Raw genomic sequence first — 23,403 nt, forward strand, 5'->3', positions numbered from 1 at the left:
TCAGTACCATCTGAGTTATTAAAATTAAAAAATACATGGGCTCCAGAAAGTAGATTTGTTGAGGTATTCAATTATTATTGGATTTAGATTACAGGAAATGTTTTAAACAAAATTATTCCTGGCCCTGCTGATACTATTAGTGATCCCAGTGGCAAGAATTTCAACCGGTATCTTACAAATGGGCATATTTGAAAGTGGAGCGAGACGGACTATTTTCTCTATTAAAGAAATGAAAGTGCGGTTTAATCCCCACCCGTGTGGCTAAGGAGGGGCGAATGGCTCTCCTGTATCTTCTCTTGGCCCCTGCACTCAGAGTGGCTCCAAAATGGGATTAATTTGCTCCCAGCGCTGCTAACTGCCCAGACCTCAATTTCTTTCAATCATTGCTCTGATTATTGCAAAACTCTTTCTGAAAGACTTAATATGAATCTTTTCTGCTGGCAAATTACTGCTCATTTAGAAGTCCTAGAGTTAGTCCACTGCAGAAAGAAGGTTGGAAGTCTAATTTAAATAACTATCAGGACTTTTTTTCGGGCTTGCTCAAATTGAAATGCATGCGTGTTGGAAGATGCTCTTGCTTTTCTAAAAAGCTGCATTTAACCCATTAAGATCATTTCCTTGCAGATTTGGCCGTTATGGTTGTCTCATTAAGTTGACAAAAGATGGGTCAGCAGTTTCTTTAACACCTAGACACCTGGTGCCGAGCTCTGCCTGGAACCGGGGGTTTTGTCCTGAGGACTCGGAGCCTCTCTTACGGGGAAACTCATATTCTAAAGAACAATCGCAGTCCCATCCTTGGTGATGCCTCATTGTCCTGCTGTAATGCTATTAAGAACCAGCTCTCCAGTCCTTGTCAGGGCCGCCTCTTCTAACTCTGTGAAATTGAGAGAAAACTGCCTGACAAAGGTGCTGTCTCTATCCAGTGGACATTTTCATCATTTTGTTTTGCGGGAATAACAGCCTCCCCATAGTTTCCTCGCTGCTCAGGGGTACCCCAGGTTCTGAACACATTGTTATGTCTGGTCCTCCCTGTCATGGGGAGAGGCAGACAGGGAGAGGGACTCAGCCCTTTCACATCGTCCAGCATCAGAGAAAATGGGCCAGCCATGGTTCCCTGCCTTCCCTGTTGAATTCTGACCTAAGGAAGAGTATCTGGGGACCAAAAGGCATCTTAAAAATCAGTCTGTTCAGTTACCTATTCAGTGCCTAAATCCCTTTCAGTATTACACAAGACGGAGGAGATATGGAGGCATATGTATATGTATAGCTGATTCACTTTGTTATAAAGCAGAAACTAACACACCATTGTAAAGCAATTATACTCCGATAAAGATGTTTAAAAAAATGGATATATATATATATATATATCCATTTTCTTTCAGATTCTTTTCCTTTATAGGTTATTACAAAACAGTGAGTATAGTTCCTTGTGCTATACAATAGGTCCTTGATGGTTATCTCTTTTTTATATAATAGTGTGTATATATTACTTCCAAATTCCTAATTTATCTCTCCCCCACCATCTTTCCCCTTTGGTAACATAAATTTGTTTTCTATTTCTGTGGGTCTATTTCCATTTTGTGACTAGGTTCATTTGTATCCTTATTTTAGATTCCACATATAAGTGATATCATATGATATTTGTCTTTCTCTGCCTGACTCACTTCACTTAGTATGATAATCTCTAGGTCCATCCGTGTTGCTGCAGATGGCATTATTTCACTTTTTCTATGGCTGAGTAATATTCCATTGTATATATATGACACATCTTAAACCAATCATCTTGACGCATGTGATCTGAGAACTGGGCTAATACAGAACCGACAGGTGCTGTTGGACCTGCTGAATGTATTCAGCCTCAGGAAACAAGACCAGGATTAAAGTGTGAATGCCAGGATTTCAAAGGGAAAGAATGAATATGGCCCTCAGAAGCGCATCTTTCTCTGGCGTTTGGGCACATGATCTGTTCTCGTTTTAATCCTACCCCGTCCCTGTCCCCATGGTTTTTGGTCCTTTCCTTGGGGCGCCCCCTCCTCTCCTGTCCTGTCACTTTCCATCTGGCACTGGCATCGCCCCTTCTTTCTCTGCGGGTCTCACTTCTTCCTCTTCCTTTTGTTCTCTCCATCTCCCTGCCTCTCCCTCCCGCCTTCCACAGACTTCCCTGGTTTGTTTCTCTGCTCATCTCATTCCCCTTACATGTGGCCTCAGTGGTTGACAGTCTTCAGGCAGCTATTCTGCTCACGTTTTCCAAGTGGGATTTTCGACTTGCATGAAATTCCTGGTGATGCCACAAATTTAAATGAGTCAATCTGAGTAATTAATCTTATAGATATTTAAATTTTGCCATGTGTCCCTAATTCTAAATATACATTTTAGTAGTGCTACATGCTCTTCAGTTAAATTATCTTAAGCACACTTAATCTTACTTAGTTTGGTTGGTATTTTCCATTTTTGGGAATATCCACTTATGGATACTGAAGATGTGAGTCTCAAGGAGCATCCTTGCCTGATAGAAAGAGGTCAGAGTTAGACAGCATCTCATAATATTATAGGGAATTTATCATTCTTCAAAATATTAAAAATGGGATTTATTTTAATTTAAAAGTGCTATCGAGGGATTCCCTGGTGGCGCAGTGGTTGAGAGTCCGCCTGCCGATGCAGGGGATACGGGTTCGTGCCCCGGTCCGGGAAGATCCCACATGCCGTGGAGCGGCTGGGCCCGAGAGCCATGGCCACTGAGCCTGCGCATCCGGAGCCTGTGCTCCGCAACGGGAGAGGCCACAACAGTGAGAGGCCCGCATACCGGAAAAAAAAAAAAAAAAAGGGTGCTATTGATTAAGAGAATAAATGAATTTGTACCATAAAAGGCATGCAGTACCACAGAAATATAAATATTCTTCTGAATATTTGATCTTTTACCCAAGATAAGCTGATTTTTTCCCCCTATTGTATTGGAAATATTAATAAGAAAAGGTCAGTGATTTAGGCCAATTTCCTGTCCTGTTTGATCTGTTTGTAGTATTTAAAAGGAGTTGGAAAATAACTTGATTTTAGGAGCCATTTGAATTCCCATTAAAAAACACAATTTTTTTTTTAAAGGAAGATTTTATTTATTTATTTATTATTTATTTTTTTGGCTGCCTTGGGTCTTTGTTGCTGCCCGCGGGCTTTCTCTAGTTGCAGCGAGCGGGGGCTACTCTTTGTTGCAGTGTGCAGGCTTCTTATTGCAGTGGCTTCTCTTGTTGTGGAGCATGGGCTCTAGGCACGTGGGCTTCAGCAGTTGGGGCACACGGGCTCAGTAGTTGTGGCTCGTGGGCTCTAGAGCACAGACTAAGTAGTTGTGGCGCACGGTCTTAGTTGCTCCACGGTACATGGGATCTCCCTGGACCAGGGCTTGAACCCGTGTCCCCTGCATTGACAGGCGGATTCTTAACCACTGTGCCACCAGAGAAGTCCAAAAAACACAATTCTTATAAATAGATAATAACTCTCTATAGAGATTTTTGGGTTATTCATCCAAAAAAAAAAACTTTAAAATTTTTATTCCCTTTTGACCTAATAATTTTAGGAAATAGGGATTGTCCTAAGATCATTTATAATAGTGACAAATATAAATAATTTAAATGTGTAGCAATAGAGAACTACTTATATAAATAATGGCTACAGCCATACAGTGGAAAACATTAAAAAGCATGTTTTTGAAATTATCTAATGCTATGAAAAATTCTACAGATATCACAAGAAATTTAAATGAAGAGATCATATATATATAATCATATATATCATATATTATCTATATATCATATATTATATAATATATTATATCATATATGTATATATAATATCATATATATCATATATGTAATATCATATATTATATATATGTAAAACCACTATTAAAAATTTTATTTAAATTAAAATGTAACAAAAAGTAAGCTAAACCTTGCCAATGCTTGTTCTTTTTCTTTTCTCTTTCTTTCTTTCTTTTTTTTTTTTTTTGGTATAATTGCCATTCTACTGGGTATGAAGTGATATCTCATTGTGGTCTTGATTTGCATTTCCCTAATGGCTAATGATGTTGAGCATCTTTTCATGTGCTTATTGGTCATTTCTGTATCTTCTTTGGGGAAAATGTCTATTTAAGTCCTTTGCACATTTTAAAATTGGATTGTTTGGTTTTTGTTGCTGTTGTTTTGCTGAGTTGTAGAGCTTCTTTATGTATTCAGGATATTAATCCCTTATGAGATAAATTATTTGTAAATATTTTCTCTCATTCTGTTGTTGTATTTTTACTCTCTTGGTAGTGTCCTTTGATGCACAAAAGTTTGTATTTTGATGAAATCAAGTTTACCTATTTTTTCTTTTGTTGCCTGTGATTTTGGCATTGTATTTAAGAAATCAATTCCAAATCTAGGATCATGAAGATTTCCCCCTATGTTTTCTTCTGAGAGATTTATACTTTTAGCTCTTAATTTTAGGTATTTGATCATTTGATTTAATTTTGTATAAAATGAAAGCCAAGTTCATTGTTTTGCACATGGATGTCCGGTTTTACCAGCACCATTTGTTGAAAAAAGTATCATTTCCGCATTGAATGGTCTTGGCACCCATGTCAAAAATCCACTGACCAGACCTGTGAGGGTCTATTTCTGGGTTCTCTATCCTATTCCATTGGTCTATGTCTGTCCTTATGCTAGTACCACACTGTGTTTTTATTACAGTAGCTTTGTAGTAAGTTTTGAAGTTGAGAAGTGTGAGTCCTCCAACTTTGTTATTTTATTTTGGCTACAGTGACAGCTTTTGAATAGAACTGTTGCTAGCCCATAAGACCTAAACTGGCCTTAAAGATTTGCTGTGTAACTCTGACAAATCAGTATTCATGACTATTGCGCATCTCTGAAAAACCACAGGAGTTTTCAATATCTTGATATTCATTGTATTACTGTCCTATTGCTGCTGTAACAAGTTACCACAAACTTAGTGGCTTCATTATCTCACTGTTCTGGAGGTCAGAAGTCCTGAAATAAGGTGATGGCAGGGCTGGCTCCTTCTGGAAGCTGTAGGGGAGAATCTGTCCTTTGTTTCTGCAGCTTCCAGAAGCTTCCTGCATTTCGTGGCTCATGGTCCCTTCCTCAGTCTTCAAAGCACTTGCTTCTCTGGTCACATCTCCTTCTGCATCTGACCTTCCTACTTTCTCCTACCTTATCATTACATTGGGCCCACCTGGATAATCTAGCATAATATTCCCATCTCTAGATCCTTATTTTATTATTATTATTTTTTGATGGTGCTAATATATCCTTTAATGGCAGAATGTGGTAATTATTGAATTGATTATTGCTAACATAGTTTTCAAATGAAAAGAGAATAGGAAAAAAAAAAACAAATTAAACGTGATACAACCTGACCAAACACATGTCAAATTACAGTTTCAAGGTTACTTTACAAAATACCTCCATTTATACCATAGATCCTTATTTTAATCTCATCTGCAAACTCCCAGGTTCTGGTGACCAGGGAGTAGACATCTTTGGGGACCGCTATTTTGCCTACTATGATTACAATGACTGGGCAGTGTTGCTGACAGAGGGGCACACAGATCCTCTAAAATATCCTTTTATTTTTCCCTGTTGGTATTCCTTGTAAATAAAGATTCGCTGTCCAGTTGTAAGGATCAGGCATAAGTCTGTTAATATAACAATCTCACATTTCTTTCCTATCTATGGAACTTTTTTCCACTGACACTATGAATCCTAGAGTCAGCAAATATTAATTGAGCTCTATTCCCTGTGCACCCATGTCCACAAAATGAATACATCTGTTTCATGACCTTGAGGAACTTATAATCTACTAGAAGAGAAAGATGGTACTGCAGTGTAACCCACTTTTAAAAATTTCTTTCTTTTTTATTTAATTTTTATTTTATATTAGGGTATAGTTGATTTACAATGTTGTGTTAGTTTCAGGTGTACAGCAAAGTGATTCAGTATATATATCCATTATTTTTCAGATTCTTTTCCCATATAGGTTTTTACAGAGTATTGAGTAGAGTTCCCTGTGCTATACAGTAGGTCCTTGTTGATTATCTGTTTTATATATAGTAGTGTGTATATGTTAATCCCAACCTCCTAATTTATCCCTCCCCTCACCTTTCCCCTTTAGTAACCGTAAGTTTGTTTTCTATGTCTACGAGTCTGTTTCTGTTTTATAAATAAGTTCATTTGTATTGTTTTTTAGATTCCACGTATGAGTGATATAATGTGATATTTGTCTTTCTCTGTCTGACTTGCTTCACTTAGTGTGATAATCTCTAGGTCCATCCATGTTGCTGCAAATGGCATTATTTCTATCTTTTTTATGGCTGAGTAGTATTCCATTGTATATATGTACCACATCTTCTTTATCCATTCATCTGTCGATGGACATTTAGGTTGCTTCCATGTCCTGGCTATTGTATATAATGCTGCTATGATCATTGGGGAGCATGTATCTTTTCAAATTATGGTTTTCTCCAGGTATATGCCCAGGAGTGGGATTGCTGGATCATATGGTAACCCACTTTTATAGATTATATTTCCTAAATAGCTTTAGAATCCCTCCCTTCCTGTCTCTCATCCCTCCTTTTGTCATGTGTTACTATGATTTTTGCAGAAAATACAGCCAGTTTCCTTGACATCAGCTGGGCTTCCACACTCCTTGCTTTGGGCCATTACTGTACCCACAGATGTGCTCATGTCACCCTTTTGACAAAAATCCTTGTGTTCCTGGCATCAGGATAAGCTGTAACCCTCCACAGGTCCTATTCCTGGGTGTGGGCTCTACCATTCCAGCCTCATCACCTGCCATTCCAGGAGCATGTTGTGTTCTAGTGGAATAGAATAAACCTACCACCCCACAGTTCAGCTGTCTTGGCTGTTGACTTTTACAGAGCTCTTCTCAATTACTGGCTCCATTTTTCCTCCTTCACTGCCTGAGAAAGTCCTGTGCATCCCCAGTTATGGCCTCAAGTCATGCTTTCTAGAAAGCCAACCCTCACCCTCCTCGCTGGTGAGGAGGCTCTTTTTCCTGGGTTTACTGTGTCAGGCAGTTCCTTGGTCTGTAGTTTAATTAGTGCCTTACCTGTCTGTTTTTCTAACCAGACTATGGATTCAATTAGGTAAGGGATGATTCTCTTAACCCCATGCTCCCTGTATATGTAGAGTGCCTGCCTCATAAAAGATGTTTACTAAGTGTGGGTTGAATGAATGCTCGGATCCACGTACATGTGAATGATGTAATAGAAAATACCTGCAGATTGAAGCAAGATTTATGATAGCATATGGATTCTAAGCTAAAATGATTGCTAGCTAGCACTTTTCTCCTTTCTATATACTGTTTCTCTTGAAGAAGCTGAATCTAACTTTCTGTGTGATTAAATACATGGGCTTAAAAAAAAGTCCCATTCCTGAGAGTTCATGTGACTCATTGGAGTTCTGTAACGCTGTTAGTTTGAAGCTGTTTATTTTAAAGGATAAATTTGTGGCATGAAGTCAACAGCTATGAAGTAAAGCTCCTCTCAACATATGTATGAATCCAACACAGAGGTTTTCTTAAACTTGACTGCCCTCAGTACATCCTTGAATACTTGTGAGGGATCCATAAGGGCATACTTTAAAATTCTTTTGAATAAACATTCTTTTGAGACAGGCTTATTTCATTAGGACAAATATTACAAGACGACTATAGAAGTATATTCTTACAAGATTCATGCCACAAGTAAGTAAATAAATAAGTAGGTAGCCCTTTTGTTTTTGTCATTGTTAATAAACAAAACAAATAATTATAAATGTGAAGTATGCCTTTCTTCAGGGCTCTTTTTTTTTTTTCAAAATGAGATTAGATTTTTTTTTCAGTCTGAAAAAGACAAACTTAATTTTATAGAGTAGTAGGTCTAAGGTTACTCCTAGTGGTAGAATTTAATTATTTATTATATTTATTTGGGGGAGAGGATGGGAGACAATGTATGAAATACAGAGAGAAATACTTTCTCCTGTTGTATTAATTAATGCTGGATTGATGTTGTTTTGTTTAACTTCTCAGTGCCCTTTGTCAGACCAAATTGAGGGGATTTAGTAATAAAAAAGACTCACATAGGATATATAAGGTATATATTTAATGTCACATTCAGATCTATGACTCTTTAAGCTATTAACAAGGCTGTTTTGATAGCTAGTACTAAAGATCGTGGGAACTGTTCTTCCGCGGGCCGGACGTTTCCTTCGCTGTGGCAGGAACTGTACTGGCGCAGCACCTGGATGCCTTGTCTCTTTCTGCGCGCGCGGCTGCTGGACCGGAAGCCGGGAGCACGCCCGGCCCAGCCCCTTCTTTGGGCGTTCACTCCCCACAGCAGCCCTTCCTCCATCCTGCGAGTTTGCCAGTAGCACCCCACGTGGGGGGCCGGAGATGGTGTGGTTTTGCAGTGCGGTCCGTGGCTGGGTGGGTGAGTCTAATTCCATGCTTCAGTTCTCGCAAGCCGATGGTTACCGCGCATCGGCCGTGTTCTGCGTATTCTTCAGGGCCAGGTCCACGGGTACTAAACGAGGTGTTTGACAGCCTGTCCGCCTTTCTTCTTGAACTCATCCCTCAGCTGGTCCAGAATCCGGGCAGGGACTTGTGGTCCCGATAATTAGGCAAGTGTCCTTGCGCATGTATATCTTTAAATTCTCACAACTGCCCTGACAGTTGCATTGTCCCCTTACAGATGAGGAAAGGGGGGCCCCAGGAGCATAAATTACTCTGACGTTAGGTTTGGCACCCTGGTCCGTCTACTCCCAAACTCATGTCCGTTAGGACATACTGACAAAGAAAATATCACAGCAAAAGCTTCTAAAAGGCTTTGCATAATATAAATCACTGAGTTCTACAGGTGAGTTTTATTATTGGTAGCCTGGCGTGTTCATACCTATAAACACAAACATTTTCATACGGTCTGCGAGTCCCTGAATGCACAGGTGTGCGCCCACCTCCCCAGTTCCACTGGCCACCTTGATGTCCTCCAAAGCTTTCGGCTCTTTCTAACCATCCCGGGCCTCTTGTTCTCTCTCCTCTGACCGGGGCACTCCTTTTCTTCCACCCTCCCCTTTGCCTGGTAGTTCCTACTTACCCTTCAGATCTCAGCTCCAATGTCACTTCCTCAAAACGGCACCATATCTAAAGACGGCCTCATTGTGATTTCTGCCAGCCACCTGCCCTGGCCATCATTGGTGATCATGTATCCATTTCAAGCCTATATTCCCCAGCAACTGAAGCGCTACTGTGAACACTGGGGCCACTTTTCTGTTGTCCACTGTTGTGAGCCTAGTGTCCTAACACAGTGACAGCACGTAGATGGCACCCAGCATGGTTGCTGGGTGAATAATTGGACATAATGCTTGGTGTCGTGCATTTGCCTTAAGGTCTTTGCCCATTGTTTTCTCATTAATACTTGCAAATAACATGTTAAAGATAGCCTCTTTCCTGATAATTGTAAGAAAAAGAATATATAGGACTGAAATCTATAATCTTTCTTGAGGCTTTAAACTGTGGGAAGCATAGAATGGATTTCCAAGTCTGCGTAACTAAGGACTTAATTAATGTCTCTGGGATAGTGTAAAGACAGCACTGTTCCAGTATTGGAACCTGCTTTGTGTGGTCCTGGGCTGTGGGATGCGCAAAGGAACTTCTCTCCTAGCATTTCAGTGTCAGGTAATATTAAGCACCTACTTCTGCTTGGTTCTGATGGCTCCAGGAAGAAAATCCTAAAGCTGAGACTCATCCTTCAGAACTTATGCTAATACCTACTTACATTTTTAATGTAGCTCTTGATAAGTTGTTTATCAGTTCATGTATAAAATGAGGTCAGTCATAGGGTATTGTGCGAATTAATTTTGTTTCCAAGCCAAGTATAAAAAAAATGATTAAGTATTACAAAAAGACTAAATGTTGATAGTTTGGGAGCAAAATGAAGAATTTTTCCATGTGCTTTTTCCTCTCCTCCTGTTGAGGCAGAATAACATAATGAGCACTTTAAAGGGGCAAAACCAAAGACATTTCTGAACACTTAATTTTGCATCCCTCAAATCCTGAAAGTGTTGATCGAGGCAGAATTTCAGTTTCTGGGTACCTGTTTTCCTGGAACAACTGCCACGGGTAATAAACCGTGGAACCAAGATCTGTAAGGAGGTAACATCAGTAACATCCATTCTGGGCCTTCAGATGTCTTCCTGGTTCCATATGACAGCTGATATTGTTTCTTTCTGCTCTCCCCATCCCCGTGTTTACAGGGCATTGATGTACGGGATGCTCCTCTGAAGGAAATAAAGGTGACTAGTTCCCGGCGATTCATAGCGTCGTTTAATGTCATGAATACAACCAAACGAGATGCTGGAAAATACCGCTGCATGATTCGAACCGATGGAGGAGTTGGCCTATCCAACTATGCAGAATTGGTAGTTAAAGGTATTTAATGTTATTTTTATAGCTCCAAATAGTCTATTAAAAGAGACATGTGGGATGGTTGTGAGTTCATGATTTGGTGAAAGCTCAGACTTACCCTCGTCTGTTTCTGAACAGTAGTTTGGTGACAGGCTGTATGGATAGATTACATTTTAAGTACAAATTTTGCACCTGAGCAAGAGTTTTGAAAAATGTATTTTATTTATGTTGGTTCAGTTGCATACAAAGCAATGAATGTGCTCCGGGCAAGTTCTTTTGCCAACTCTGTGTACAGAGATTGCAACCCTATAAATTTTTTTTTAAGGAATAAAATTTTTTTTACTGATAGAAAATCACTTAAAATGCAAATATTCCCCAGCCACGGTGTTTATGATAGCAGGGTGGTTACTAAAATGAAGCAGTGTCAGTGTAAAAATGCGCCGTCATATCATACAAGCCACATTGACAGTAGTGGGTTAACATTCATAATGTTGCTGTTAGGTTCTATTACTATATTTTGCATGACCGAAAAATTGAGTCATTATATTCAGGAAGGTGGGAGACGAGTAAAAAACAGGCGGGGGGATAAATTTCCTTTGGCTGGTTTGATGTTTTTGTGTGTGCATGGACTTAGGAGTTTCTATAGTATTAAGCTGGTAAGGCAATTTTTGGTCCCAGACAGAATGTGGACTTTTAGATATACCGTGAGGCATTTTTATACCTTGTAGCAAGCCATTGCTGCTTCCTCCTACGGGAAGACAATGATGCCTGCTTGTCACGTGTTCTCCCCTGCATTTATTAAATGGGGAACATAAACTTGGTCTCTTTTGGATGGACTATTCCTTTTGTCAGCAAATTTCTCTATGTCAGCAGTTTTACAGACTGCAGGGTTCAAACCCCAGAGCTAGCTGTGTGGGCGTGGTCCTATGGCTTACCCTCTCGTTGCTTCTGTTTTCTCATGTTTAACATAGACATAATAATGTGACCGACCCTAAAGGGCCATCAGGAGGACCAGATGCAAAAGGTATGTGAATGGCACTTAGAACGGGAGACCTAGTAGGCAGCCGGCACCTGTTCAGGCCATGATGGGGCATTGAGTGGCTCTTATTCTCCGTTCTAGTCCATCAGTGGTCCTCATCTGAGAATGCGTGGCTGAACCACCTTTCCAAATAAAACAAAATACAAATACCTGCCCACCTATTCTCTACCACCATTACCACACCTGTGTTGAATCAGAATCTCTGGGACCAGAGCCTCTGCCATAAAATCTATAGGTGATCCGGGCAGACGCTACTGCTGTGACATCAGCTCTGCCAATGTTAGTCACGCCCGGCTTGGGGGGAACCTGCCCCCAGCACTGTTTATCTGCAGCAGTGGCTAATGTCCTGTGGAAGGAAGCCAGGAAGCACACCCTGCAGTATCTGCTCACATGGTCTAATTTGCCACACCAGAGCCCTGTGATTTGGGGTTTGTAGTGAAACTATAGCCCGTCTGGCTAGTTTCCGAGTTTAGGTTTTACCTGTAAGAAAACTAAAACTCTGCATAGATGTGCACACCCTCCCCTGCAGAAGGCTCTCGGGGAAGCGAGGGGTTTCCTTGTGGAAAATGGACACCATTTGCCAACAGATCCAGCAGAACGGCCGCCTCGCTGTTGCCACGGCTGAGTTCTTTATTGTCATCACTGTTACTTAGTTTTCATCTTGGTCCCGTTCTTTGTGACTGTGTTCTGTTCTCTGATTTCTGGTTGCTACAGTGCTTAACTGTGCCCGTGCCCCATGAGGCGTGGTGCTTTGTAATCAGTACGATAGAAATCTAGTCACCTCTTTAAAAATTGCCTCTGTGGGAAAGTTAATTTGTTGGGAGTTCTAAGCAAGTCAGAAATTTCTAGTCTGCCACAGCACACATAAGCACAGAGGCTGAGTGGGTCCTTACTCACATTTCTGCCACACGTTTTCCTGCCTTACGACAGCGTGGGTCATGGTGATAAAATGTCCGGGCACCCTTTGCCTCTCTGCACCCTGCCACAGCTGGTGACAATTGGCTTGCAGATATGGCTCAAAACTGGAGTTTGACTTTTCCTCCATTTATAATTTTTATGGCCATATTTTGCATGTATTTGATTTTTCAAAATGAGATAACATGCTGGATTCTACTAATTAAATAAAGCACTGCATTGACACAATTACTATAAAATATATAATGGCATGTTTAGGCCACCTGTATGATTGAATACTTTTTATATGCATGTTTTTAGAGTGCTAATTTTTTCAAAATGGGAAAAACTTAAGTCCAAAGAGTTTATAACTTCCTTAAGGCCATTCCCTGATTTGATGCTGGCCCACAAATGAAGCCCAGGTCATTTTAAACTATCATTCTTGTCTGTTTTATGCCTACCACTGCTTTTGGTAATCAAAGACATAAAGATATTTCATGTAATCTCCGCAATTCATGTATATATACATATATGCCAATATCATATTTAATTATAGGAGACATATATTAGGAATTCATATATATGTATCAATTATGTATATGATATGTATCTATAGGTATATAAATTGTTTCTTTGCTGGCTTGATTTAGAATTATTTTTATCATGCCCTTTCACTTGGATTAAATATTTTAAATTGCTTTTTATCACTTAGTATAGATTGAGTTCCTTCCTTCTTTCCCTTTGAGAAAATTTATTCAAAATTTAAATATTGAGATTGGTTCAAGATGGCGGAGTAGAAGGACGTGCTCTCACTCCCTCTTCCAAGAGCACCTGAATCACAACTAACTGCTGAACAATTGCCAGCAGGAAGACACTGGAACTCACCGAAAAGATACCCCACATCCAAAGACAAAGGAGAAGCCACAGTGAGACGGTAGGAGGGGTGCAATCACAGTAAAATCAAACCCCATAACTGCTGGATGGGTGACTCACAAACTGGAGAACACTTATACCACAGAAGTCCACCCACTGGAGTGAAGGTTCTGAGCCCCACGTCAGGCTTCCGAACCTGGGGGTCCGGCAACGGGAGGAGGAATTCCTAGAGAATCAGACTTTGAAGGCTAGCGGGATTTGACTGCAGGACTTCGACAGGAGTGGAGGAAACAGAGACTCCACTCTCGGAGGGCACACACAAAGTAGTGTGTGCATCGGGACCCAGGGAAGGAGCAGTGACCCCAGGGGAGACTGAACCAGACCTACCTGCTAGTGTTGGAGGGTCTCCTGCAGAGGTGGGGGGTGGCTGTGGCTCACCATGGGGACAAGGACACTGGCAGCAGAAGTTCTGGGAAATAATCCTTGGTGTGAGAACCTCCCAGAGTCCGCCATTCGTCCCACCAGAGAGCCAGGTGGGCTCCAGTGTTGGGTCGCCTCAGGCCAGACAACCAACAGGGAGGGAACCCAGCACCACCCATCAGCAGACAAGTGGATTAAAGTTTTACTGAGTTCTGCCCACCAGAGCAACAGCCAGCTCTACCCACCACCAGTCCCTCCCATCAGGAAACTTGCACAAGCCTCTTAGATAGCCTCATCCACCAGAGGGCAGACAGCAGAAGCAAGAACTACATTCCTGAAGCCTGTGGAACAAAAACCACATTCACAGAAAGATAGACAAGATGAAAAGGCAGAGGGCTATGTACCAGATAAAGGAACAAGGTAAAACCCCAGAAAAGAAACTAAATGAAGTGGAGATAGGCAGCCTTCCAGAAAAAGAATTCAGAATAATGAGAAGATGATCCAGGAGCTTGGAAAAAGAATGGAGGCAAAGATCGAGAAGATGCAAGAAATGTTTAACAAAGACCTAGAAGAATTAAAGAACAAACAAACAGAGATGAACAATACAGTAACTGAAATGAAGAATACACTAGAGGGCTTCCCTGGTGGCACAGTGGTTGAGAGTCCGCCTGCCGCCGCAGGGGACACGGGTTCGTGCCCCGGTCCGGGAAGATCCCACATGCTGTGGAGCGGCTGGGCCCGTGAGCCATGGCCACTGAGCCTGCGCGTCCGGAGCCTGTGCTCCACAACGGGAGAGGCCACAACAGTGGGAGGCCTGCGTACCGCAAAAAAAAAAAAAAAAAAGAGTACACTAGAAGGAATCAATAGCAGAATAACTGAGGCAGAAGAACAGATAAGGAACCTGGAAGACAAAATGGTAGAATTCACTGCTGCAGAACAGGGTAAAGAAAAAAGAATGAAAAGAAATGAAGTCAGCCTAGGAGACCTCTGGGACAACATTAAACACAACAACATTCACGTTATAGGGGTCCGAGAAGGAGAAGAGAGAGAGAAAGGACCAGAGAAAATATCTGAAGAGATTATAGTTGAAAACTTCCCTAACACGGGAAAGGAAATAGCCACCCAAGTCCAGGAAGCGCAGAGAGTCCCAGGCAGGAGAAACCCAAGGAGAAACAGGCTGAGACACATAGTAATCGAATTGGCAAAAATTAAAGACGGAAAATTATTGAAAGCAGCAAGGGAAAAACGACAAATAACATACAAGGGAACTCCCATAAGGTTAACGCTGATTTCTCAGCAGAAACTCTACAAGCCAGAAGGGAGTGGCATGATATACTTAAAGTGATGAAAGAGAAGAAACTACAACCAGAATTACTCTCCCAGCAAGGATCTCATTCAGATTCGACGGAGAAATCAAAAGCTTTACAGACAAGCAAAAGCTAAGAGAATTCAGCACCACCAAACCAGCTGTACAACAAATGCTAAAGGAACTTCTCTAAGTGGGAAGCACAAGAGAAGAAAAGGACCTACAAAAACAAACCCAAAACAATTAAGAAAATGGTAATAGGAACATACATATAGATACTTACCTTAAACGTGAATTGATTAAACGCTCCAACCAAATGACACAGGCTCGCTGAATGGATACAAAAACAAGACCCATATATATATGCTGTCTACAAGAGACCCACTTCAGACCTAGGGACACATACAGACAGACAGTGAGGGGATGGAAAAAGATATTCCATGCAAATGGAAATCAAAAGAAAGCTGGAGTAGCAATACTCGTATCAGATAAAATAGACTTTAAATAAGGACTGTTAAAAGAGACAAGGAGGGACACAACATAATGATCAAAGGATCAATCCAAGAAGAAGATATAACAATTATAAATATATATGCACCCAACATAGGAGCACCTCAATACATAAGGCAACTGCTAACAGCTATGGAAGAGGAAATTGACAGTAATGCAATATTAGTGGGGGACTTTAACACCTCACTTAATCCAATGGACAGATCATCCAAACAGAAAATTAATAAGGAAACACAAGCTTTAAATGATGTAATACACGAGATAGATTTAATTGATATTTAATTAAATATTCCATTCAAAAACAGCAGATTACACTTTCTTCTCAAGTGCGCATGGAACGTTCCTGCAGGATAGTGCGTTCCTCCGGGATAGGTCACATCATGGGTCGCAGATCAAGCCTTGGTAAATTTAAGAAAATTGAAATCATATCAAGCATCTTTTCTGACCACAACGCTATGAGATTAGAAACTAATTACAGGGAAAGCAACATAAAAAACACAAACACATGGAGGATAAACAATACATTACTAAATAACCAAGTTATTATAAGTAACAAGTTACAGTAATCCAGACAGTATGGTTCTGGCACAAAAACAGAAATATAGATCAATGGAACAGGATAGAAAGCCCAGAGATAAACCCATGCACTTATGGTCACCTTATCTTTGATAAAGGAGGCAAGAGTATACAATGGAGAAAAGACAGCCTCTTCAATAAGTGGTGCTGGGGAAACTGGACAGCTCCATGTAAAAGAATAAAATTAGAACACTCCCTAACACCATACACAAAAATAAACTCCAAATGGATTATGAGTTGAATCAAAACTATCTAAACAAACAAAGAGCTAGCACAAAGTTGTAGTTTATAAATAATAGGAACAATATTTTAGTAAATTTGCACTAAATTTATGGTCCCCCAAATAAAATTCATCTTTTAAGTGTCTCATTTAGCCTCAGTCTCATGAGATTTCCCCAGCTATTTTAAAAGTCAGTATGACTTAGCACACGTTGAATACGTTAAAGAACAAAGATGCCCCAACGCAACAAAAGGAACTTGCGTTGCTGGTTTCTTGATGGTCTAGGGATCTACCTGGTATCATCTTAGGGGCCAACATTTTCTCCGATGGAGATGCATTAAATAGAAATACATTATTTCATACAGTTATCTCCTTCCCTAATGTCATGTGTGGTGCCACTCACAGTGACACTGGCACGTGGAATGCCTTTATTTGGTGCCTGGAGATCCATTCACCTGGCACCTGATACACTGTGGAAAACAAGATTGCCTCTGTCTCCTGTCTCAGACAAAGATCCAGAAGAAGTCAGTCTCAGGTTTTCAGCAATGAGAGAGACCTTCCTGGGTTGTAAAGAGCGTTTGCCATTGATTGCTTAGAGTTTTATCAAGCTGGGCATGACTTGTGCTTTGCTTTAGAGCTTTTCTTTCTATTCACTGCTTTAACAAGACTCATTACTGCAAGATCCCTGAACAGTGGCAGTGCTGGACTTTATCACCCCAAGTGCTCACTGCTCCTGGAGCAGAACGAGTCCATTGGGATAGCTTTTGGGGGGAAAATGAGTCATCCTGGCAATGCATTTATGATGAGATAAACTATGATTTCGTCCGTGTTTTTCAAGTGATGATATCTTTGGAATACAAATATAAGGAGACTGAATTTAATGATATAACTAATACCTTGGGTGATTTTGAAGACACTCGGTTATTTTTTGTTTGTTTTTTTAACTCTTGACAATGGAGAGACTTCTAGAGCTTAATTACTACTACTTGAGAGAGTTTTTACAAGTCACTTTTAGTACAAAAAAATCCTTTGGTGCCTACGTAGCTGTTCGAGAAAAATGAATTGCGTCCTAAAACAAACTGGGGATGTACCTACCTGAGGAGGCTTCGGTTTTAAAGATGGCTTATTTCACAGATGTGAACGCTACGCAAACCTCCCTCAGTATGCTTTTTCGTATTAACCTGAGCAAAACCATTCTCGTCAGTTCATTGCTGAAATGTTAATGTCTTCCCTGTTTTAGTAATTGATGTGCATTTAGCTCTTCTCAAGTGTCTGAAGGATGGCCTCCTGTTTGCCTTTCAGAGCCCCCTGTCCCCATCGCGCCCCCTCAGCTGGCCTCCGTGGGGGCCACCTACCTGTGGATCCAACTCAACGCCAACTCCATCAATGGCGATGGGCCCATCGTGGCCCGGGAGGTGGAATACTGCACCGCCAGCGGGAGCTGGAGCGACCGGCAGCCAGTGGACTCCACGAGCTACAAGATCGGGCATCTCGACCCGGACACAGAGTATGAGATCAGCGTGCTTCTCACCCGGCCAGGGGAGGGTGGCACCGGTTCTCCTGGACCCGCTCTCAGAACCAGAACCAAGTGTGCTGGTGAGTCCGGGGATGCTGGGACCACTTGTCAGTGTCTTCTGGGTTTTGACCTGCAACCTCCGTGCAGGTGGCTCACACTTCCCTCAGCTCTGCTGGGACCCTGTCTGGGTACAAAAGGTCCCTTCACCTGTGGACAGCAACCCAATAGCCTGTGGACTTCAAACCTCAAGGCTTGGTATCTCTCAGGAGGCCTCCGCCCCCTTTTCCTCCGTTCTTAATTTACACCTTCCTAGGAGTATCACCTAATTCATACGGGAATCATCCCAAAGTTGACAGAAACTGTTTGCTTTAATGATGTCTGCTCATAGGTCAACGCCTCTCATCTGGGTCCCTTTGTTTTTATGTTCCCTGTTGATGTGCTTGTAGCCTCGAGGGCCTTTGGAAGGCTAGATTCCATCTTAGCGATAGCTTTAAAGCTGTGTTTTTATGGACGGATATTGAATGGAGGGGCTGCTTGCCAATGACATGGGGCCCATTTGTAAAATAAGCCAGGGTGATTTGTGGACTGCAGGCCGGCTTTAAATTCTTAGATGATAAAGTTCTAATTGACTGTGCAGAGCCCGCTCTGTGGGTTGATGGAGAGAGAAATGCAGAGTCTTATAAAAATCAGACCCTAAAGAAAGAGCCCGTTAGAGGTTTGAGTGCTGTTTCTGTCTGGCTGCTCTTGGGTCGGAAGTAGAGAGAAGTGACAGGTTGGGATACTGAAGTGTTCTTTCATCATTTAAATACAGATTCTTGCACTGAATTGAGGGCTGAGGTGAGGAGACTCAAGAAATTTTTATGGAGATAATTGATTCTTCGGGTGGCATTATTTAAGAGGACACTTATCAGTAGGTTTCGTTTCCTCTTAAGATTTAAAAGTACTCAGAGCGCAGTCTAACCCTGTCTGGTAGGAGAAATGATTAAACCTTAACAATGGTAACTGCTTCATTCTTTCTTCATAATTTGGACTGTATAGTTTCGAAAAGCCCAAAGCTCATGGAAAAAAATTATTTTTGTAAAACTATTTTTGTTAGAAGAGGGAACAGGACCCTTTCTCTTCTTGGGGTATGTGCTGTTGGGCCTGCCTTGTCCACCCAGGTCTGTTTCCCATGTCCCACGCCCCCATGGTCACATCACGCTCAGCGCAGAGCCTCTGGTCTAAGAACTGTGGTGATTCCCACAGCCGCCATGGGCGGTCCAAGGAGAAAGGAGTTTGACAACACTTTCTCTTCCTCACTTCTCTGTACCATGTCATCTCATCTCTCTTTCACTGAATAAAATTTCCCTGCCTTTTTTGAAATAATCTATCATCTGTCGTAATGCAAACAATAGCTGTGTAACCCTGTATCTATCACTTTACAATATAAGAATTGCCTTCAAATCTGTTATTTATTTTATAACTGCCTCTTGAAGTCTCTGGGGCCAATACTGTGACCCCCTTACTAGGAGCAGGGAAATAGAAGCCCCTGCGGTCCTCCCCGCATCTGTGAGCAATAAGTTTGCGTTCTTTCACTCGGCGTTATTTTGAGGAATCCTGTTTGGGGGCATGGTGCTAGATCGTCTTCCTTCCTCTCCAAAAGAAGGTTAGAATCCCATTGTCTAGGCTGGAGAAAGGACCCAATCTGTCATTCTGGTCACTACAACCCCACCTACCTGTTGTTTTCAGTTCTGTTCTTTTGTCTTTTCTCCTGGTTTCATGCCTGTACATTTCAGGTATCAACATGATTATTGTCTACATTTCCCCTAAATATAAGGCGTGCATATCTGTTTTCAAGAAGGCTTTTTGTTCTGGCTGCATGGTGTGTAAATGCAGACACTTTCATAGTAGAATGGCAGTCCTTTTTTAAAACATTAAAACCAATCCTGAATGGATATCTGCATGCCAGCCCTGTGCCTTAGAGGTTTAATCTCACTTGAGCAAGGAAGCCTGATGAGAAAGCAGGCTTTTTCCTCTTACCATTTGTAACCTGCCGTGGACACTGTTGCATACCTGTCCTGCACGGGGATTGAGCATTTTTGAAAAAGCTGTGGTCGAACAAGTCAATCTTAGGAAATAGAAATATGTTAGGTGAGCGGGTCAAAGCTAGAAATGAGAGGGGGAGGTGCTGGGTGGGTGAGGAAAGGGAAGTTGAATGAGCCTTTTATTGTCAGAAGAAATACAGTTTCACACTTTGTTGAACTGAGACTTTAGAGAAAATCTGCAGGAGAGCTTGTTGACTGCTCAGGTGAGCCGTGTGAAATCGTGGTATGCAGGACGGAATGAAAAGGGGTAAGGTGCATGCTACACACTCTAGACTGAAAAATGAAAAGGGGTAAGGTGCATGCTACACACTCTAGTCCCGGCCTCTTCCTCAGATGATTCACGAGTGTTTAGGGTTCAGCAAGAGCGAGTCACGGATCTCAAAACCTGAGAGAGACACTGAGCATTCTGCAAAGCAGATGGAAGACGGAAAACGGCCTTGGCCAGGCATGAACAGTGGATGAATCCAATAGGGTGACAGGTAGTAGGAATAATTGGGCATCCATCCCGTGTGGTTTAAAAGGCCAAGAGTATGTGTCTGGAATTAGAGTAATAAAATTTAGCAGCAGCACATATAAAAAAGAGATTGAGAATTAGGTTTAAATACATATGCATCTACAGTACGGTCCATATTCTGTTAGTCACTCTGTAATGCTGTTGCCTCACCACCCCTTCCAGAAAACAAAAACAAAAAACGAACAAACAAAAAACCCTAATGTAAGTGTAGGTTGCATTAAGAAAGCAAAGCCTATGTTGTAGGTGGTGATAGTCTTTTTCTACCAGTGCTGGGAAGCCTCCCTAATATTGTCACACTTACTTCTGGTCCCCACATTTTAAGAGAGAAAGCACAGAATAGACTGTGCTCAAGGGAAAGCACCCAGGATAGGAAATGTTCTGGAACTTTGCTCAACCACTGAGGAATGATGGAAGAATTGAGAAAGAGAGTGGGGACGAGCAGGGTGTCTGTGCAGATTTGACAAGAGCTAAGTCATGCATAATGAGTTTCCAGTGACTGGTGGGTTCAGGCAGAACCTGGCATTGCAGGAGATTCTGTACTCGTGAGAGTATTGAGCTGGCTGAACCCGAAGGCCTCTTCAACATGAAGAGTCTTATGTTCTCTTTCTAATGAAATGATCCAGTGTATATTTCTACCCTGAACGTCTCGGAGTTCACTTTTATTTTATCCTTTTCCAAATTCTCCCTAATCATGCGTATCGAGTGCTCTGCTGGGCAGTGGAGGTCTGTGATGACGTTTGCAAAAATCTGAGCAAACGGGGGGAAAACCACTGAGTTTTTCATACAGCTAAACAGGTTAAATTTGAAAGACTGACTCTTATTCTGAGCTTCCAGCCTGGTTTTATGCTAAAATATCACTTTCATGAGATGCCGGTGCCTGAGGATACTACAGCTGGAGTCAGCAGTTGAGAATTTGGGCTCTGGTACCAGGCTGCCTGCGTTTGAGTCCTGGCTCTGCACGGAGCTAGACATGTGACCTTGGGAAGACTTCGTACCTTTTCTGAGTTTCTCTTGTCTTATCTATGAAACAGGGGTGGTAATAATAGTGTTGTATCTCCTAGTGTGGCTGTGAAGCCTGAAGGAGCTAATGTGTATGTAAGATGCCTAGGACAGAATCTTACCCGTCACAGGTAGTTAATACAAGTTAACTGCCCGTGGTGAAAAAAAAATTATCTTTTAACATTTTCATTCAAAAGAATTCGATGTTGGCAACCTGATTTTGTTGCCTGAGATTACTTATCTGGTAAATCGAAAATCGGAGGGATACAGTTTTATATTTGGATTCAGAGAATCCCCTGCAGTTGGGCATTGCATCCATGCCAGACGCCATTCTCTGATTCTTTTTCTATCAAATCTGTTTCTTTTGGACAAGCTGTATTCATTTTGGTGCTGCACCCATGGGGCCTGTCCTGTCACGCTGTGGTGACACCCACGAAACCATATTTCGTTTCATGCATTGAAATGGAAAGATCACTGTTTATGACCCATCTCTGTGCCCTGGAATTGATTTTCATGTGTAGATGCGTAGATCGCTTGTAGATGCAATCTCATCACCTGGTCATATTTCTTTCAAGAGTCGTACGGGAGCACACTGCAGACCTCTTGCTTCTTATGCTTCTGAAAATTATTTTCAGATATATGCACAGGCTCTTTTGCACGTGTGACCCTGATCAAATCACTTGGCTTCTCTGATTCTCCAGATAGGAGCCCTCGACACCTGCCCTGATAATATCAAAGGTGTTTTTGAAGATCGGGTTAGACATTATCTGTAAAGGTATTTTACACATGAGAAAAGGCCCTGCCGACATGGGATATTAAAAATGGTTATAGTCAGGAGCTACTTTGAAGATTTATACACATATCTACTTATTTTTCAACTTTGCATTTCAGCTATAGCTGGGAAACCTCAGAGAGCTGAAATTATTTCAGTATCCAGTGAAGCAAAATGCAATTTAGTTTGTGTTTTCTATTATATCTTATATCCTTATAACTATGTGCAGCCTGTATATCACAGGTCATTAACTGGTAGCTACTTGAAAAAGGGAAATGGGTGATGCTGTTAGCTTGATTTTCACAGTGGACTTTTTAAGTGCTTATTTGGGGATATCGCTTTTTATGTATCCTGGGCATTGTTTAACTGTGGCTAAGTGGCTTGCTAATAACTGGCACCAGGAGTTAAAACAGGACGATGGTAAACTAATGACTTAACAATTAGGATTGGTGAGAGTGAGAAGAAGCTGAACTGAAATGTGTTCTTTAGAATTAATATAACTAAAAACATTTGAAAAAAGAATGATTGCACTGTTTAAAAATTCTATGCATAAGAAATTTATTAAGCACCCATATTTGTAAGGCACTGTTCCAGGCCCTAAGGGCAGAGCAACAAGACGAGATCTGGCCTTCAGAGCGGATATATTTGGGGGTATTGGAGGGAGGAATTGTACAGGCAATAAATTAAAAAATATATGTACGTGCTTGTATATATAAATATATGTATATTACATGCACACACATATATAATACAATAAATGCTGTGAAGAGAAATAGAGAGATAGAGAATGGAAAGGTAGGATTTTTTTTTATTAGATTATTTTTTATTTCTAATCGTGCTAAAATAACCTAACATAAAATTTACCTTCTTAACCATTTCTAAATGTACAGTTCAGTAGCGTTCCGTACACTCAATCAATCTCTAAGACTTTTTCATTTTGCAAAACTGAAACTCCATACCCCTTCTCCCCACTTCCCCCCTGGCAATCCCCGATCTACTTTCTGTCTCTATGAGCTTGACGGCTCGAGGTCCCTCATGTAAGTGGAATCGTTCAGAATTTGTCCTTTTGTGCCTGACTTAGTCACTTAGCATAATGTCTTCAAGGTTCATCCATATTGTAGCATGTGTGATTGCACCTTTGTAATTACTCTGATAATGTTGTATGGTGTATACTTAGTTTATGGGATTCTTTGTAAACCCCTTTGAGACTTTAAGCAATTGCATTGGT

At 41.3% G+C, this 23,403-nt stretch overlaps 1 protein-coding gene across 1 annotated transcript in view; it reads left to right on the plus strand.

The window, feature by feature from the left end:
• PTPRM (protein tyrosine phosphatase receptor type M) overlaps positions 1–23,403 on the plus strand; it is a 570,916-nt gene that overhangs the window by 137,335 nt on the left and 410,178 nt on the right. Inside the window, exons 6-7 of the mRNA XM_065889474.1 lie at positions 10,302–10,476; positions 17,593–17,886. Of these exons, the coding sequence (XP_065745546.1) occupies positions 10,302–10,476; positions 17,593–17,886 (469 nt within the window). The remainder of the gene's footprint in view (positions 1–10,301; positions 10,477–17,592; positions 17,887–23,403) is intronic.

This window comes from Phocoena phocoena, chromosome 13, assembly GCF_963924675.1.
Source record: "Phocoena phocoena chromosome 13, mPhoPho1.1, whole genome shotgun sequence".
Classification (NCBI taxonomy): domain Eukaryota; kingdom Metazoa; phylum Chordata; class Mammalia; order Artiodactyla; family Phocoenidae; genus Phocoena; species Phocoena phocoena.